This window comes from Lonchura striata, chromosome 10 (assembly GCF_050655825.1).
Source record: "Lonchura striata isolate lonStrDom1 chromosome 10, ASM5065582v1, whole genome shotgun sequence".
In the NCBI taxonomy this organism is placed as follows: Eukaryota; Metazoa; Chordata; class Aves; order Passeriformes; family Estrildidae; genus Lonchura; species Lonchura striata.
In genome coordinates, this window is record NC_140712.1 from 6,895,103 (window position 1) to 6,915,190 (window position 20,088).

The 20,088-nt window shown below is 51.3% G+C and overlaps 1 protein-coding gene across 10 annotated transcripts in view; it reads right to left on the minus strand.

Annotated features, from left to right (window-relative positions):
- Nucleotides 1-520: 520 nt before the first annotated feature.
- Nucleotides 521-20,088, minus strand: part of NEO1 (neogenin 1) — a 170,196-nt gene continuing 150,628 nt past the window's right edge. For 4 of the 10 annotated variants that reach the window (XM_085588559.1, XM_077785860.2, XM_085588558.1 and 1 more), the window contains exons 19-28: nt 19,444-19,551; nt 16,763-16,957; nt 12,683-12,751; nt 11,336-11,483; nt 9,801-10,039; nt 9,206-9,298; nt 7,363-7,521; nt 5,350-5,583; nt 4,762-4,898; nt 521-3,007 (exon numbers count right to left, since the gene is read on the minus strand). In XM_085588559.1, the coding sequence (XP_085444685.1) occupies nt 2,924-3,007; nt 4,762-4,898; nt 5,350-5,583; nt 7,363-7,521; nt 9,206-9,298; nt 9,801-10,039; nt 11,336-11,483; nt 12,683-12,751; nt 16,763-16,957; nt 19,444-19,551 (1,466 nt within the window). In that variant the 3' untranslated portion in view covers nt 521-2,923. Of the gene's footprint in view, nt 3,008-4,761; nt 4,899-5,349; nt 5,584-7,362; nt 7,522-9,205; nt 9,299-9,800; nt 10,040-11,335; nt 11,484-12,682; nt 12,752-16,228; nt 16,262-16,762; nt 16,958-19,443; nt 19,552-20,088 lie in introns of all 10 variants that reach the window. The other 6 variants (XM_077785859.2, XM_077785858.2, XM_077785856.2 and 3 more) reach the window with 3 other exon arrangements.

Sequence of the window (20,088 nt, forward strand, 5' to 3'; positions counted from 1 at the left end):
TCCCCCCGGGCTCCTGCCCGTCCCCCCGGGCCGCTGCCCGTCCCCCCGGGCCGCTGCCCGTCCCCCCGGGCTCCTGCCCGTCCCCCCGGGCTCCTGCCCAGCGCGGTGTGGCACCACTCGGGGACAGCGCTGTGACCGGGCAGGGGCCGCCGGCCACAAGATCAATTCTGCACGACACAATCCAGAATCAGAAAGTGCGACAGCCCGTGCTCGTGGTGTTGTTTTTCCAATGATTTCCCAGTTTATTAAGGCTATTATTTGTACTTGCCCTGGTTTGAACCCCTTCCTTCTCTGCTTGCTAATTAAAAGGTGATATTTTTACTGTGGAGCTTTGAAAGACAGGAAAATGCTCCAAGTTCAGTGTCTGCACAAAGCCGGAGGGAGGGAGAACAGTTCTGTTCTTGTTTCTTTGGAGAACGCAACCCACAGCAAGGGAAAAAAGGGCAAGTAAAACCCCAGACATGGTTACTGAACCCACTACGAATAATTAAACAAACTCTCCAAGCAGGACAGGAGTTGATTGGATTAAAAAAAGTGTATTGGATGCCCAATACAAAATAATAAACATGAAGTTATTAAAAAAGGCCATAGAGGATACAGCAAATACTACAGAAAAGCAAAAAAATTGTACAGAAAGGTCGACATCTACAGCAGTCCTTGAAATCCTTCTACATGAGAATCATAGAACAATGTACAGGTTTGGTTTGTTCCTTTTCCCCAAATGTCTGAGGGAAGCTGTCACTGCACAGCTGGACTATGACACTACAAGGATACACAATGTTCCAAAGTTAAAATCACAGGATATGTAAGAAAACGTAGCATTAAAATGTGAAAAAGTGCAATACAGATTGTACACTGAATTGAATAAATGTTTTTTCTTTTTTTTTTTCAGTTTAACCTTAAAAAACCAACTTTGAACAGTTGTTTTATCATTAAAAATATTCCCCCTCCCCAAATTCAATGACAATATTAACATTCATGGTGTTCTACATAAGGAATATTCACAAAGGCCCCCAGCTGGGAATACTGTGTGTGTAGGATGGCATTTCTTTGGGTATAGGTAAAAAATAGGCAAAGGAACAGATCCACACCCTCCTTTCAGGCCAGGTGTGGATTTTATTCTTTAAATACATGTTCTGTAGCTTATTTTGCCCTGAATTGTACTGAATAAAAGTCCAAACATTAATTATCCAGGTGGCCCATGGTGCTACAATTTATTTAATTCCCTCCCCTCCCTCAGTAATAAATAAATGCAGGAAATGGCCCAGAAATGACAGCACAGTCCAGGAAAAGAAAGGAAGTGACCCCACCCTCAATCCCTGCTCTCCCTTCTCCCAGGGAAGCTCAGCTCCAGGGGATAACAGAAATTCTTTTTGCAACTTCAGTGGGAATCTCCTGGCAGAGGCACAGAGGGGCCTGAGCTTCCCAAATGCCAGGCCCTGAACCATCAGGAAGTTTGGGATTCCTTTTATCCTGGAAGTGAAACCGCACAGGAGCTCATTGGCAGCTGGTTGGGGTTTCTTTCTCTTTTTTTTATTTCTCATTTAAGTGAACTCCAGCCCTTTTTTAATGCAGAGAAGGACAGAGCCAGGCAAGCACACAAAGAGAGAAGGAAAACCCCTCTCCTCCCTTTCCAGACAGCTCTGTGAACAGCACCTGGGTCACCAGTACTGGGTTTATTTTTACATGGTTTCCAAAGTGTAAAAAAAATACATTTTTGCCTTGTTTTGTGTCCGAGGAATCTTTCAGAGCAGGATTCCTGCTGGAGGCCCGGGCCAGGGCCGCTGTGCAGGACCCTGTGGACACCCGGTGCTCTCCAGGCAGGAGCTGGGCTGCTGGCAATGGGAAATCCTCCCGTTCTCTGAGGCTGAGCTCTCACGCTGCACGTCCAAGGCTCCTGAGCCATCTGTAAACCACCACCAACAAAACAGCTGCCAAAAGAATCTTCCTGTGGGGTCACCTAGCCAGGAGAACCCCGCTTCCCAGGAGGAATTCTCGGAATATTCCTCAAGGAGACTCCTCCTGCACTCAGTGACCAGACACACAGTACAGCTGAAGATGTTTCCTTGTTCTTCAGTCTTCCCAGTCACTGGAAAAAGCCAGGAAAACAACAGAACCCTCCCCAGGATCCCCAACCCTTCCCCAGCTACTTCTCCCCCCACTCAAAATATTGAAACTGCACAAAAAGCGACAAACAAGGCTCTCCAATTACACCTCAATTCAAACAGACCGGGAATCTCACAGTGATGAGAGGAGAAAGTCAGGCTTTTAATAATTATAATATAAAAATAATAAAAAAAGCTTACAAAGAGCAGTGCAGCATCCCAAAAGGCCATGGATTAACTGCCAGAAGGGGACGTAATTATACGCAGAATAAAAAACAGAACAGAACAACCCACACTGGCAATGAATTTTCATACACAATAGAACAAGCAGTCAAACCTCAGCCTAGGCTGTGGAAAACAACAGTTTCTCCCTTTTTTTTTTTTATTACAATATTTTTTTCCTTTTTATAAAAAAAGATAAAATAAAAACACAAATAAAATTGTACATAAATGCCAATGTCCAACACTGAAAAGGCAGGGCAATCACACCACTGAGACAAAACCTGACCAGAAAAAAACTAATGGCGAGTCCACTTTGTTTTGCTTTTGTCCTGCTGGATCCCAGCCTGGCTGGCGTGGCCCGTCCTGCCGGGTGCTGCTGGAACCCGGCGTGGCTCCCTGCAGGACAAGGGGTGACACTGGCGTCACCTCGGGCTGGCTCCTCTCCTCCTCCCTCCATTGCTCTCATGTGCTGTCCCTCTTTCTGGTTTGTTCATTTTTTTTTCTCTCTTTTTTTTTTTTTTTTTTTTTTAGCGTTTCCTCTGTACAACTCCTTGTGTTGCAAGGCTGAGTCCGAGGCTGGCGGCGGCTGCGGGCGCTCAGGCCGTGGTGATGGCGTTGAGGTCCTTCATCAGTCCTTCCAGGTGGGCCATTTCTTTGGTCAGCTCGTCCGGCTCGTAGCTCTGCGGGCAGGAAAGGGTCACTCACACAGAGCCAGGAGGGGGCACGCCCTGGGGAGGTGCTGAGCCAGCACACCTGGATTTATCCATGGATAGCTAAAATCCCTCTTTTCCAAGTGTGGGCACTCCCTGGGGAGGCACTGAGCCCCGCTCAGGAGTGAGCACACCTGGATTTATCCATGGATAGCTAAAATCCCTCTTTTCCAAGTGTGGGCACTCCCTGGGGAGGCGCTGAGCCCCACTCAGGAGTGAGCACACCTGGATTTATCCATGGATAACTAAAATCCCTCTTTTCCAAGTGCAGCTCTTGGGCAGCCGTGGTTCAGAGCTCCACTGATCAGGCCCTGTTTTCCTGTCTCAATCCCTGCCTTTGAACCAAAGCAGGAAAAGAAGGATCTCCCCAGCTTAACAGGAAAAAAGGGAGAAGGAATACTTCAACCAAGCTGCTTTGGGATCAGGACAGCTGCTAAAGCCACACGTTTTTAGGCTCAGGGGTCTCGTTTCTGTCACCGCTGTGGACAGACCGTGGCCTGGCTCATCTCCAAACCCCTCCTGACCAAGTCCTTCCCAGGTCTGAGCAGTTTCCAGCCCTGACCTGCTCTCACACACAAACCTCCTCCTTCATTTCAACAGCCAAGAACTTGCCTTGTACAGCAAACTCATCCCAGCCCTCTGCCCAACACATCCTGACTGGGAGAAAGAGCAGCAGCTGGGACTGAACTCCTTCCTACAGGCTCTCCTAAAAATCCAGAATTAATTCAAATCACTACCCAGCCCTGAACCTCATATTTAAATTTGTAATTTACATTTTAAAAATCATAGTTGAACCAGGAATTGAATCTGTTTTTTTGTGCTGACTCTACCTTGCACTAATACATTAATGAAAAAAAGTATTAATGGCTCTATTTAAATATTACAAATTAGATGAGGAGTATGGGTTTGGCACTGACCAAACAAAATGAATAAAGCAGGAGTGACAGAAGCACAAAAGGGCACCAAGATCAGGTTTCCACACCAGCACATAGAGAAATAAAATCAGGAGAGTAAAAAACATGTGACAAAAGGAGAATGAGGAAAAAAATTCCAAATGAGCATTTCCTGTAGCAGTGATGCAGCAGTGAATATTTGTGTATTAAAAGGTGACACAGTGGCCACAGGAGCAACTCCTTGGCCTGCAGTTTGAAAGGAAAACAGCTCTTCCAGAGCCCCACACCAAAATATGCCTCAAAAGCTGCTTCCAAAACAGCCCAACAAGGCTGCACCCTTCCCAAAAGTCAGGAAACTTTCCTCTGATAATTTACAAATATTTTTGGGATGATGGCTTGGAACACACTGACATTAATGTCAAATGTTCCATCTGCAGTGGCACTGGGATTACTCAGGGAATGGCACTGGGAATGCCCTGCAGAGCTCAGGTGGCACTGGGAATGCCCTGCAGAGCTGGGGAATGGCACTGGGAATACCCTGCAGAGCTCAGGGTGGCACTGGGAATGCCCTGCAGAGCTCAGGTGGCACTGGGAATGCCCTGCAGAGCTCAGGGTGGCACTGGGAATGCCCTGCAGAGCTGGGGAATGGCACTGGGAATGCCCTGCAGAGCTCAGGTGGCACTGGGAATGCCCTGCAGAGCTCAGGGTGGCACTGGGAATGCCCTGCAGAGCTGGGGAATGGCACTGGGAATGCCCTGCAGAGCTCAGGTGGCACTGGGAATGCCCTGCAGAGCTGGAGAAGCCCTGCCAGCCCGGGCAGGGGGTACCTACGCTCTCCGAGTCCTCCAGCATCCGCGTGGTCTCCTGCACCTCGGGGGCGCTGGGCACCACCACGGGCATGGGCGGCCGAGTCCTGCCCAAGGTGCCGATGGACGCCGTCTTCACCGCGTGCAGGGGGTGCCCAGGGGCTGCAAAGAGTTTGGGACACGGTCAGGCCCGGCTCGCTGCCTCTGCTGCCTGCTCAGGGAGCTCAGAGTAAGGAATGGCTTCCACTGCCAGGGATGGATGGGACACTGGGAAGGAATTCCTGGCTGTGAGGGTGAGGAGGCCCTGGCACAGGGTGCCCCTGGATCCCTGGCAGTGCCAAGGTCAGCCTGGACAGAGCTTGGAGCAGCCTGGGCTAGTGGAAGGTGTCCCTGCCCATGGCAGGGGCTGGAACTGGATGGGCTCTAAAGCTCCCTTTCAACCCAAAGAGTCTGGGATGATCCCATGAAGGAAAAGGATTCTATCGGGAGAAAAGGAATGCCTCAGTTACGGAGTGCTGGATTTTAATTGTCAAATCCACGTGCAGGAAACGAGAGCGAGAGAACTGCCCCCGGCCTGTGCCGTGTTTCCGCTGTCCCCAAATCCCTCGCTCACCTTGCTGTGTCAGCAGGGGCGTGCTGGGCAGGGCAGGGTCGAAGGGGCCCCCGGCGGGCACGGCGGGCACGGCGAAGCTCTTGAGGGGGTGCGAGGGGCGCACGTGGGCCGTGGGGGGACCCTGGGGCTCCTCCTCCGCGGGCAGGAACGGCCCCTCGGGCTCGGCCAGCTCCGCGCTGGGCACGGCCGAGGCCGCCGGCATCGTGTCCGTGCTGGGCGTGTTCCGGACGGACTCTGCAACACACACGGAGCAGGGATCATCCCACACACCCCAACAACACACAGAGCAGGGATCATCCCACACACCCCAACACACACCCCAACACACACAGGGATCATCCCTGACACCCCAACACACACGGAGCAGGGATCATCCCACACACCCCAACACACAGAGCAGGGATCATCCCACACACCCCAACACACACAGGGATCATCCCTGACACCCCAACAACACACGGAGCAGGGATCATCCCACACACCCCAACACACGGAGCAGGGATCATCCCTGACACCCCAACACACACGGGGATCATCCCTGACACCCCAACAGCACACAGAGCAGGGATCATCCCACACACCCCAACACACAGAGCAGGGATCATCCCTGACACCCCAACACACACCCCAACACACACGGAGCAGGGATCATCCCACACACCCCAACACACACCCCAACAACACACGGAGCAGGGATCATCCCTGACACCCCAACACACACCCCAACACACACCCCAACAACACACAGAGCAGGGATCATCCCACACACCCCAACACACACCCCAACAACACACGGAGCAGGGATCATCCCTGACACCCCAACACACACAGAGCAGGGATCATCCCACACACCCCAACACACACGGAGCAGGGATCATCCCACACACCCCAACACACACCCCAACAACACAGGGATCATCCCTGACACTGCAACACACGCACACACACCAGGGATTACCCCTGGCTGTAACATACACACACACACACACACACACACACACACACACACACACGCACGCACACACCAGGGATTACCCCTGGCTGTAACATACACACACACACACACACACACACACACACGCACGCACGCACGCACACACCAGGGATTACCCCTGGCTGCAGCCGGCTCCTCAGGGACACAGCTCCTCCTCCCAGGGGCTGCCTGTGCAGGGAATGACCCTGGCCCGCTGAATGGGAGCTAAATGGGCTGAGAGCTGAGTGACTCCACCTCTCACACTTTGGCACTGAACCAGCTCCATGATCCACTCCTCAGACAAACAGCACAGAACACCAATCTCCTTGTGCCCCAGAATACCAAAGTACTGGCATTTTTAACTAGGAACTCTTCACAGCACTGGGGTGGTCACACTTGAAACCCATTTACTGAGACTCATGGAATGGTTAGGGCTGGAATGGACCTTGCAGCCTCAGGAACTGTTTTCATAAGGAAACAACGCTTTTGGCTGTGATGCCTTCAAATGTTGACCTTCAAGTAGAGAAGCTCAGAGTTCACTTCATCCCAGGGGTTACCCACGTGCACATTTAGCAGCACCATTGCTTTGGGATTCTTCAGAGCACTGGAGATTTCAGTGCTCTCTGAAGCTACTGCAAATGATTCTGATCAAGCCTGAAAGTGCTGCGTGGAAATCACCCCCATTCTCTCTGTGTCCCCATTTTCAGTAGCCAAGCCTGGACTTCCCTTCCCTGCTGGTTTCAAATGGTATTAATTAGGGGAAAATTACCCCATGAAGCAGCTCAGAGTTACTCTGATGTTTCAGACTCCAGGGCAGAGGCTTTAGCAGAAGGAATCCCTGTTTGGAGCTGTGAGTAGAACATGAAACCCCCTTTTCCAAGGGCACCACCACGGATGCCAAGGATCAGTATCTGACCTGCCCAGGAAAGCCCATCCTCATGGAACCCAGAGAGGAGACTGAGCCAGCTTCAGGCTGGGATTCCCAGGGGTTTCCCTGGCTGCTGCACAGAGCAGCACCTCCCTGAGGGTCGGTCTCTCACCTGTGGAGTCGGCCCTGTCCGAATGGGACATGGCAGAGCCCAGGGGCCACGGGCTGAGCTGGTGCTGCAGGAAGCTGCGGGTTGGAGAGGCGAGGCTGCCGGAGTGGAAATGGTGGTGAGGGGGGTCGAGGGAATGGATGGGATGAGCACTAATCACAGCTGTGGATGAACACAAGACAGAGAAACACTTAACACACACACACAGGACAGGCTGGGGACTCCCCTCCCTGCTCCCTTTGCCAGCAGGGAGCCAGACCCTCGGCTGATTCACAACCCAGCTTCAACCCCTGGGTTATCACACCTCAAACGTGCTTAGGACAAAAAAATCACCCAACTACAGCCCCAAAAGCTGCCACCAGCTCCTAATGCACTGCTTGATCCCAAGGAAAAGTTCAGAAGAAGAGTAAAGAGCATACAGATCTGTTATTTACATATATTGATACTGATGTTATCTACATATATTGATAAAGAGGAAATGAGGTGTTAAACAATAAACAGCCGTCTGCTTCCCAGTATCCTTCCAGAATTTCTGTACTCCAGGAGGCAAAGAGGGAAGTCACTAGGTACACACCATGACTGCAAATGAGACTAAAGTGGCACAGTGAATGACCAGAATTCAGTACTTGGGAGGTAATTAATGACTCCATCTGAACTCCAGTGCGTGGCAGAAAGCCATGGCAGGTTTGCAGGCCCAGGGCTGGACACATGGAATGGCCCTGGTGGGCTTCACATGCCAGGGAGAGCTCTCTGGGGAGCTCCTGCCAGGAGGGCACCTGCAGCCCCCACAGTGGATGTTCCACTCCCACAGTCCTGGCATGGGACAGGCACCTGTCACACACCCATGTGTGGCACAGACCAGCTCCAAGGAATTTAGTGTCAAACTGCATCCCCTGCTCCCTGCTCACACATGGAGAGCTGGGAGACAACAAGGAGCTCACAGTAGTTAGTGTAAAACCAAGAAACCACAAGCTACCCTTGGAAAAAGGTCATAGAGCAAGAAGAGTCACAAATTGAGCAATCAGGTCATCAGGACACTTGAAAAGGTAGGTAGGGATCAAGAACACCAAGTCCTCAGTTCAGTTTTTAATTAAAGTAAAAAGAAAGTGGAAATGTAATGAACTACTCTGAAATAATTCCATAAAATGGAGGGGTTGTGGCAGCAGTCACCTGGCTACAGGTGGAACATGATCACAGAGCCCAGGGAAGTCTAAAGCTCAGCCTGGGTGAGCTTGGTGTGATTTTACCTCCCAGTTCTGCCCCTGCACAGTAACTCCTGAGCTTCTCACGGTGTTCTCACCCAGGGTTTCAGTCTGGCTCTTCAGAGGATCAGCCAAATCCCTTTCCATCTTGGAGTCATTTGAAAACTCCAGATATATTCTTTAATTCCAAAACTATTTCATAATAATGGTAATTTTGGTATCAGAGAAGGATCCCAGGGCAAAGAGGAACTCGGAGGGAAGTCAGAGAAGGCTCTGAGAGCAGCGACTGCAGAGATAAAGGGGATGGAGACTGCCTGGGCTGGGAGGGGAACCCAACAGCGAGGAACCTGACAGAGATTCCAGCTCTCTGCAGCTCTGTGGGGCAGCTGGACCCTGGCAGAGCTCCAAGGGAATGGCTACAAGAAGCAGCCAGGCCCACGGGCTGTCCCTGCAGAGCCAGACAGGGACAGACAGATCTGCACGTGCTCCTGCCCTCGCCCCAGTACTCCCAGGCCCTTCTAACGTGGCCTCGCTCTGCCTGCACCAGCAGGGCTCAGGAGCCTCCTCCGAGCTGCTCCTGCTGCCCAGAAGGGATTTCCTGGGAGCAGGGAGTGGCTGCAGCAGGAATGGCGGTGTTCACTTACGCTGAGGCGGCTGAGAATCAAAAGGCATCATCATCTTGGGCCTCATGCCCCTCCTTCCTGCCAGCGTGGACATGCTGTCCTCTGACTCGTGTCCTGAGGGGAAAGAGCCACGTTACTGCTCTGCTCCTGAGCCACGGCAGCATTCCCACATCCTCCCTCTGCTCCTGCTCCCAGGCAGCTCTTGGAGCCGCCAGGGACAAAAACAGCCCCTTCCCCCTTTGCTGGAAGGTGGGAAGAAGATGGTGAGGGTGAGGATTTTTGGGAATGGAGAAACTCTCCAGGCCCCAGTGCAAGCTTCTGGCACTGATTCAGCTCTGGGCTGAAAGGTCAGAAACAACTCCAGCGCTTTAATATGACATGAGATGATCTTCTCATTACTAATCAGTATTCACCAAGAGAAAGTAATGATCTAACTCTTGTATGCTCCATTTCCTCGCTAAAACATGTGATCCAACCTTTTCAGAGTCTCAGAAACTGGGAACAAACCCAATTCACTACTTGGAAAATAAGAACAGAGAAGAGTAACTTCATCATGTCTCAATGAAGTGATGCCACCAGCCACAGTGAATGTCCTTCAGCCCTCATGGGCTCCCACCTCGGTAGGAATTCCGCCTCTGATGGATATTGCTGTCCATGGAGTTGTCCACCGGGGTGATGTCCTGGGAGTTGCGAGGGATCGGGGTGTCTGTCATGATGGGATTGGGATCTGGGGATTTATCAATGGGTTTGAGCTCCAGCCTCTCATGATGGATCCAAAGGTCTGGAGGTTTGACATCTTTGGAGTTGCCCTTGTACTTGTGGGAGCCGTTCACGGATTTGCAGGCAGCTCGTTTCCTGGGAAGGAGAGCAAAGGAGATGTTCTTCACTCTTAGAAAAGGCAATTGCTTTTTTTCCCTGGCATTTCCCTCAGGTCTTGCATCCAGCTGGGCACAAGTTTCCCTCCCACTGGGCAGAAATTCTGCTCATTGAGAGAATATTCCAACGCTGTGCCCATATCCCAGGCTCAGCAAGCTCCGGCAGCAGCTGGAGGAGGAGGTGCAGCCATTCCCATCCCAAGAGGATGGGAACACAGGATTGGTGACAGGGACCTTCCTTCCAGCCCTGCTCAGGCTGGACACATCCCACTGGGGACGTTCCCATCCTGCTGAGCAGCAGCAGCAAACCACAGGGAGGCAGAGATTTGGGATGGCAGCGTTTTGTGAAAGCAAGATGTAGGTTTCAGCACTCCTGCCACGCTGACTCCTCGCTTTGGGCCATGGCAAAGCTGGAGCAGGGGTCCCTTTGGGAGCAGAGCTCCTGGGAATGGCTCAGACATTGGTAAATGTCACCAACACAGCCTCTGGCAGAGCTGACTCCCAAATCCTGCTCCCACTGAGCTGATGAGCGACAGGGATCAGGTTATTCCCTGGCTGAGGGCACTCAGAAATTGAGATTTCACAGGGTTATTTCTGCCCTGAAAAGAAACACATCTCCTGGCACTGGCCCATCCCTGCTGCCCCTCCCAAGCTCAGCCCCAGGTGTGCCAGGGCCTGTTCCTCCATCCCTGCTCCCTCTCCTGCAGCTCTGCAGGGTGGTCCTGCTGCAGCAGAGCAACTGCAGATTATCCAAACCTGGCTTTTCATCCCTTAAAAAGCTGTTTTGCATAACAGCATCTTTTCAAACTCCAAATGCAGCTCTGGTCTTTCAAAGAACACACAGACCCTGCAGGAGCATCGCTGCTGCAGCATTAATGCAGATGCTCTGAGGGAAGCATTCAGATACAAACACCAGGACTTTGGAGCATCACATTCAGATTCCCCTGCAGTGATCCTACTGAAAACTGGATAATGTCAGTGCACTGAGCCCACCCACGCAGGAGTGAGGAGCTGCCTGAGCTCTCCCAGCTCCCAGCACATGGATTGGCTCCACTTTGGAATAATTTCTCCTCGGGGAGGGGGGAGTGCAGGCACACCTGGAAGCACTGCCCCGATTGGTGTGTGAACTGCTGGTTTGGAACTCTGGGACACTGACAGGAAGAGCAGACCAGCAGCAGCCCCTACAGGCTGCAGGATTTAGGAGGAATCAACTCCAAATGAAGAACTGAACAGCAGGGCTCAGTAAGGCAGGCAGGCCCAGCCCCAGCCCCGTTACTTTTTCTGGTGGGACGTGGTGCGGCGCGTGCAGAACACGGCGACGATGACGACGATGACGATGGTGATGACGCCCACGGACACGATGATCACCAGAAGCATGTTGCTGTCCAGAGGGGACGTGGGGCTGCCATGGGGACTGTTACTGCCTGGGAGGGTTGGGGAGGGGAGAAAAGGCTCATTTATTACACAGGAAAAGCAAGCAGTGCCCACCAAAGATGGTGGAATCAACCTGGAATCCTGCAGATCAGCAGGAGGGGATGGATCTCCTGAGAAATGTTTGTTTCTCTGGCATTTGCCAGCTGTTTAAGTACAATTGTGCATCCAGAAGTTGATTTATAGATCTATTTCCTACTGAGTCTATCAAAATTTAAGTGCAGCCTACTCAGTTATCACAAAAACCTCCCCACTCTAAGCAGAGTCAAACCTGCAGTACCACAGGCTCCCCTTGGAGCCACCGGAATTGGACCAGGAGCTCCAGGGGTGACCTGGCTCCAAAGGAAACCCTTTATCCAACAGCAGGGAGCATTCCCCTGGGCCAGGGAATCCCACCACGCAGCACTGAGCAGGAGAAGGAGCAGAGGAGGCCTTTCCCTCCCCATCTGTTCCTACAGAATGGATTTCCCACTGGCACACCGTGCCGGGAGCAGCGGTGGAAGTGCCATGGGAGCCCAGCAGCAGCAGGAACACCTCTGGAGCTGCTGCTGGAACGTTCCCTGGCGAGCCCGGCTGGCAGCAGCGTGCCCACGAGGGGCTGTGCCCATGGAGGGGCTGTGGAGGGGCTGTGCCCACGGAGAGGCTGTGCCCACGGAGGGGCTGTGGAGGGGCTGTGCCCACAGGGGTCTGTGCCCATGGAGGGGCTGTGCCCACGGAGGGGCTGTGCCCACGAGGGGCTGTGGAGGGGCTGTGCCCACGGAGAGGCTGTGCCCACGGGGGTCTGTGCCCATGAGGGGCTGTGCCCGTGGAGGGGCTGTGCCCACGGAGGGGCTGTGCCCACAGGGGTCTGTGCCCACGGGGGTCTGTGCCCACGGGGGCCTGTGCCCACGGAGGGGCTGTGCCCACGAGGGGCTGTGCCCACGGGGGTCTGTGCCCATGGAGGGGCTGTGCCCACGGGGGGCTGTGCCCACGGAGGGGCTGTGCCCACGGGGGGCTGTGCCCACGGGGGGTCTGTGCCCATGAGGGGCTGTGCCCACAGGGGTCTGTGCCCACCGAGGGGCTGTGCCCACGGAGGGGCTGTGCCCACAGGGGGCTGTGCCCACAGAGGGGCTGTGCCCATGAGGGGCTGTGCCCACGGAGGGGCTGTGCCCACGGAGGGGCTGTGCCCACGGGGGGCTGTGCCCACACTCACCTCCCAGCGGGGGTTTGTAGTCCGGGCCCAAGTCCAGGGGGCGGCTCCCCTTCCCAGCAGATCCCGAGGCTGCAAAGGGACACACAGGAATTCACACACAGACACAACCCTGCACCTCTGAGTCCTTCTTTGGAACCTCCCCGAGCCCCCAGGAGCAGCTCTCCCCCTCCTTTTCTGTCCCTACAACAAAATTCAGCTTTGCACAGCACCTGCCTCTCCAAGGAAAGAGTCACTTCTCCAAAGGAGCTCTTTAATGGTTTCCCAGTTATTTTTTCCTAATTAAGTCTCTCCTAATTTCACTTTAGAAACCATAACAAAGCCTATTTGCAGTAAGGCACAGGTACATGTTGAGGCACGTGGTTTTGCCACACTTGTACTGAGAGTTCACCACCCTGAAACAGGAATTATTCTGGTGTCTTTTCCTAACCCAATTCCAGCAGCTGAGGGAGACTGGAAATGAGTGGAGGATCCCAAGCACAGTAAATTAAATATTAAGGCCCTGCCTGGCCACAAAAACTTGCTTTCAGCTCCTCCCTGTTCTCCCCTGCACACCACAGGTGACAACAAAGCACCACACAAGTGGTTTTGATGAAACCCAAGGGAACAATAAATTAGTTACATCCAAACCTGGTCCTTCCACTCTGTGTTTTCATCAAAATGCACTCATGCAAAATTAATGACAAAAACACTGGAGTAGGGGAAACATTCAGCAGTGGTGCAAAGAACAATATTCCTTGGGTTACAGGGATCCAGAGTATTTTACACATTTTCACACTCTTCTACCAAAAAAAAAAAAAATAAAATAACACAAACCAAAACAAACAAACCCCCTGAAAAAAAAAAACCTCCAAAAAGTGAGGCAGTGTGGAGGAGAACAGTCAGGAGAAGGATTTTTTTCTGTTAAAAATCCCCTTTAATCAAGAAGTATGAAGTGTTAGAGGATGCGTAACAAATGGAAACTGAACCTCAAGTGAGAGCCTGTGAACTGGGCCCAGAAATAAAGAAAAATTGCAAAATCAGGCAGGGGCAGGAGCGGTGGCTAAGGCTGGGGAGGGGGATGAGGAGAAGTTCTGTGTGTGCACAGGGGAGCTGGAGCCTGCAGTGATGGAAAGCAAGGGAAGCTCTGCAGGACAATGGGGCATGGGAAGGACCCAGGGACCTGCCAGGATGGAGCAGACACCAGCGTTCCCTTCTTGGGGACCAAAACCCTGCAGCAGCAGAGACAGGCTGGAACAGCATCTTACACAGCCTCTGTGTAGTGAATTTGTGTCTGTCTGACCACTTCACCTGCCCTGGAAAGGGGAACCCCCAGAATGCCTGAGCCTGGTGCTGAGGAGCTGCTCCAGGCAGAGAGGCTGAGGGACAGTGGGGACACGAAGAAGCAGCAATATTTTGGGAGGGCAGTCAGACACCCTGAGCACTTCCAGTGTAGCAGCTGGAGCCCTAAAGCAGCTGAGATGATGGAAAAGGGGATGGAGAGGAGATGGCACACACTTCACATCCATCTTTCTGGTTTATGGAAAACAAGTATTTTCAAGAAGCTGAATGTCAGCCTATAAACGTGGCTGGTAACAGTAACTATGCAGATATATAATGAGAGATATATAAAATATACTGCATTTAGGCTTCCAGGAAACATCTGACAGAGTGCTGTGCAATGCTTTGTTAAAACAGCACCATAAAAAAACATGTGGAGCCTATTAACAAGATTAACAACAAATTAACTGAGAAGAATGAGAATTATTCATGAGGAATTCTTTCAGTGAGTTCTGCAAGGACCTGTGCTTGGCCAAGTGCAGCTCAGTGTCCTGAATAACTCCATGAAAGAGAAGGGAACAACTGCCCTGAGGTCAGCAAGGGACATCAAATCAGGGTGCACAATGATCCTCATGGAACCCATGTCCTCCCTGAGGAATTTAGGATGAAATTTAGGTACCCAACCAAGGTGCTTCTGAGGATCCAATTCCTAAACCCACAGATCAACAGTTTAAACCTGTAAATGCATTCCAGGGAGCCCCACTCTTACACTGTGTAACCTATTTTAAGGAACAGTTGAAGAGAGTATTTGCTGGAATTGCTTTTATTCAGGCCATGAACCTCCATGTTACAATATCCAGACAGAACATTTTAACTGTGGGTGACTTCAGGATGGGTTTACTCCATCAGAAACCTTCATCTTTCCTTTAGGACGAGGCCAGTGCAAGCAGCTGCAGCCTGAGAGCAACAGGCCCTGAGTTCTGAGCGAGCTCTGTGCTCCAGCAGGGTGTGGGAAACAGAATCGTGTGCTGGGTTAGAGGGAAACATTAAAGCAGGGAAAGAGAGAAAAGGGCAGAGGATCAGTCCCTGTGGGTTTGCTGCCAGCCTGAGTAACTTGCTGGCTCTTTCCTGCAGGTCCCAACCCGGCAGTTCCGTGCTGCTGTCTCAGGGCAGCTGCTCAGCTCCCCTCCTGCACCTCCTCTGCCTTCCCCTTCCCACACTGCAGCTACTGCCACGATTTCAGCTCTCCTTATAGGAATTCTCAAACCAAACTCCTGCCTTTGATGATTTATAAGTAATAGGGTGTGACAAAAAATTGATCATGGCTAGGAGAACATGTTACTTTAGGATGTAACACACTGGCTGAAATGGGTTTGGAACAGGGAGAAGCAGAAAACAGCAACTTTCACCTAAAACCCTGCAACCTTCCCCGATTCCCTCCTGCTGCAGGTGAGCAGGACAATGACACTGGAGCATCTGCTCCCCAGACAGCCCAAAGCCCAGCCCCACCCCCAGGACACAGGGATGGGGATCAATCTACCCCTGACTGCCCCTGCTACCAGCAGAGGAAAAGCACATTTAATAAATTACTCCAAGTACCAGGCTGAGGAGCCAAGTGAGGAGCAGCTCCCTCAGAGCCCCTTTAGGATCTCTTTAATTGCATGTCTAAGCTGTTTGCCAATGGCCTTTTTAACTCATCCCTTCAGACTAATTCTCCCCTTTTTATGGGGCTTGTAGGTTATTTGGAAGAAAGCAAGAAGTGCCCTGGGATATCCACCTTCTAATTCGATGTGGGAAGCTCAAAGCTCCCATTTTTCAAGCAAACATTTTAAAACCTTAAGGCTTTTAGGAGCCAGTGCTGGGCTCCTCAGGAGAGTCTGGGCTCCAAATGAGCTGACAGGCAGAATCTCTCCTGCACAGAGCTTTCCAGGGCTTCCCTACCTTTACTGTGGACTGAATCCTCACAAGCAGCACCCAGAATCCCTTTGATCTTCCACCCCCTCATATGTGGGCAGGGCTGGATGGGGCAGCACTGGCTCCAAAGCCATTCCCCCAGCAGGATTCAGCCCTGGCACAGCCCCCGTGGCCCTTCTGGAACATCTCCACAGAGATCCCTTCACATTCCTCCCACCCACAGCCAGGACTTCCAGCTCTGCCCCTGTCAGCACAGCAGGAACCGTCCCCACTGGGGCAGCAGGATCCTGTTCCACTTAGGAAATGTCACAGCACATGGACAGCAAAGCAGAACAGTGAGGGATGGAGAGAGGAGAAATGTGGCTGTTCATTTACCTTGGTCATTGGGCATTTTATCTGAGGACTCAGCTTAGTGGGGCAAGCACAGGGAGGAAAAAACAAGAGACACATCACAAGGATTGAAGGAGCGAGACAGAATTCCAAGTTTCCCACAGTGCAGGGTACAGCTCTTGATTCTCAGCACTAAAACACATGTGCAGAAGTGTCCAAGGCAAGCCTGGACAGGGCTTGGAGCATCCTGCGCTGGTGGGGGTGTCCCTGCTGTGGGGTCCCTCCCAACCCAATTCTGTGATAGGTTTCTATTACAATAAACTCCAAGCTCTCTCACATTTTGCTACTTGCCCATCACCATCAGCTCCTGCTGCATCCCACGAGTTCCCAGGAGCAGATGTGGCACCAGGAGCTGGGCCGCCACTGCAGCAGCCCGGGTGTGTACCAGCCCAGCAGCCCAAAGCCCCCGGCTCTGTGGAAGCACCCCCAGAGCTGAGCTCCAGCACGGGCACTCCACGCAGCCCAGAGCCCCTGCAGAGCCCAGCGCCTCTCCCAGGAGCAGCGCCGGGGCTGGGGTACCTTTGGGGGTGCGGAACTGCACGGCCTCGGACATGGGCCCCATGCCCTTGGAGTTGCGGGCCTGGATCTTGAAGAAGTAGGGGGTGTCCAGGGTGAGCTCCTGGATCTGGTGCGTCAGCCTGTTGCCCACCACGGGCTCGATGACCCAGTCGTGGATCTCGGCGTTGACGTCCGTGCTGTAGTAGATGATGTACCCTGGGGGAAGGGACAGCTCCAGCCTTGGGGACGGGGGACAGCAGCCCACGGGCACGGCTGCCTGCCAGGGCAGCCTCCAGCGCCTTCCCAGGCTGCTCTGCCTCTGGCAAACACTGAAACCATCTTCAAAAATCAGCCTGCCCTCCCATCTTCCCTCTGAGCTCCTCAAAATGGACGGTAAGAGCAAAAAGCCATTTAAAATATCTCAAGGTTATTTCTGATCACCGTTCCCTGAACGAGGGCAAATTGCTATTTCCATCTCTTTACCTATTTAAATAAAATAAAGCTGCCATTTTCAAAACATTCTCAAAGAATTTATATGGTATTATTTAAATTACATTAAACCAACAAAACATTCTCATGCACAGTTAAACAATTTTTTATATTATTTCATTATTTTTCAGTGTATTAATAAAAATAACAAGAATCTGAAAAGAACTGAGGCTGCCCTGCACATCCCAGAAGAAAAGGTATGGGAAGAGTTTATGTTCTGTTATTAAAATGCAGTGAAGTCACCAATCATTATGCAGTAAAAGCTCTATAACTTTTTTATACAAGAAGCACAGATCAGCATAAAATAAATACTTGAACCTCTATATATTTATATACACATAGAAATAAATACTTGAATCTGTATTTAATGTATATTGTATGTAACACAATATACATGAGATATTTTCATATCTTATTTATATATTTCTATCACTATTTATATCTATATGTAGCTTCAAGTATTTATACGTAACATATATGGAAATACAAATTTTTATATTACTATATATCTGTTATATATGTATGTTGTATCTACATCTGCAATGTATGGGAAATGGATTTGTAGAGAATATATATATTATATAAAAAGTATATTTTATATATATACATATATATATATATATATATATATATATATATATATATGAAAAAAAGAAAAGAAATTATGCTAAAAGCATCATAACAGTCTAGAGGCACAAGTACTGAATTAATTTCAGAGTGTCCTAATTAGACAGCAGCTCTAACGATGCCCCAGCATGTGGGACCCAGAGTGGCCCAGCTCAGCATTCCATGGACAGGGGGCCATGGAATGACATCACCACTCGGAATTCTGGCATCACTGACAGCACAGAGTGAGTTAATGAGTGATTAATTAGTGCCTCGGCTGATGGGGCTGTTCCCAGCAGAGGGCACTCGGGCCCCACATCCCAAAAACTGTGTGGGCACTGGGAAAGGGGAGCTGGAGGTGGGAAAGGGGAGTTGGAGATGGGCTCTGGGAAAGGGCAGCTGGAGATGGAGTTTGGGAAAGGGCAGCTGGAAATGGGATTTGGGAATGGGGAGCTGGAGATGGAGTTTGGGAAAGGGGAGCTAGAAATGGGATTTGGGAAAGGGGAGCTGGAGATGGAGTTTGGGAAAGGGGAGCTGGAGGTGGGAAAAGGGAGAGGGGAGCTGGAAATGGGATTTGGGAAAGGGGAGAAGGAGGTGGGAAAAGGGAAAGGGGAGCTGGAAATGGGATTTGGGAAAGGGGAGCTGGAGGTGGGAAAAGGGAAAGGGGAGCTGGTGCCTGCTGCACTCAGGCTTAGCCCTGAGTCACCATTTGAGTTCATTTTTAAGCTGCTAACTGCTGCTTGTGCTAAAGCTGATAAATACTGAACAGTTCTGTTCCAAGGGTTTCCTTCACTGCCAGGGCATTTTGGAGCTGGACAATGGGATAATTTTGCCAGCTCTGTGCAGGTAAATGCTGCTCTCTGTAGTTCTCTCTCTCGGGTGTGCCCCTCACTGGCAGCCAAATCCCTTCCCCAAAGGCTCCTGTGTCTCCAGCCAATCCTCCTTTCCCATGCAGAGGAAACATTTTGCTGCCTTTTCCCAATGATTTAATCAGTTTTAGTCTCCTGTCCAGAGCCTGGGCTCCAGTCCTGCCCAGTCAGGTGTCCCAGGTCTGATTCTGCACCATGGTTAATCCTGAGCTCAGACCCAAAACCAGACACTGCCAACAACATGCCATTAAAATCTGATTTCAGCTTTAAACATTGAAGTGGATTATTTCAAAAAGCCCTTCCAAATGGGAATCTGAACAGAAATTATAGAAGGGTACCAGTAATTACTACTTTCTGGAAGTGATTTATCCTATGTGGCAGTGATCAGTTAAAGGCAAATAACAGTTTTCTCCTAATGGTTCTGTCAGAGGAATAAGAAACTGCTCTGACGTCTGTTCTGTGGCACAAAAATGCCACAAGGATGACAAAGAGCACTGGGATGGCTTCTCCTAAACAAACCTCTGATGGGCCAGAGGCACTGGGGACACTGCTGGAGGCCTGCTATTAGAACAGCACAAAGCTTATGGACATATTGAAACTTTCGGCTGCACTTCCACTTCCCACTGCAGTTAGTTCAGACTGAGTACAGGACGAGGTGCAGAAGTGAGCAGTGAGTGTGAGCCCCTGCAGAGGCTGGCAGAGCAGCCTGGCAGCCCGGGGCAGCTCCCTCGTGCCCACCTGTGATTTTGCCGTTGGCCTCGGAGGGCGGCTGCCAGTTGACGATGATGGTGCGGGGCTTGCCCTCCTTGCTCACCACGGTCACGTCCTTGGGGGGCGAGGTTGGCACTGAAACACAAACCCAGAGTGTCAGCAAGGGCTGCTCTGCCACACCAGAGCAACAACCTCCTCAGGGCCTGCATCTCCAGCTGATGTGGAGTTCAATTATATTTGGGTTATTCTCTTTACTGTTATAAATTCCCCGCTCCTGTGGTGCCTCACGGATTCACCCCTCACTGGCCAGTGCCATCCAATGTCAGTGCCTCTGTCCCATATGGAGTTCCACCTTTCCAGGGCACTTCTGGCACCAGATGTGTTCCATGACATCCTGAGCATCCTGAAAAATCTGCACAAATGACTTCCCACCTGAATTTCTTCAGTCATCACAAAAATCCCCCAAGCTTGTGAAAGACACATTCTACATAGGCAGGCATCTGAAATACCTCCCTGTTTCCAGGTTTATTGTGGGCCTCAGACCCAGAAACACCCATTTGCCACTTAAATCCCAATCAGCAAAGTAAATCCACCAGCAACTTAGAATTTTACCAGCCTGGAATGGTTTGGGTGGGAATGGACCTCAAAGTCCACCCAGTGCCACTCCTGCCC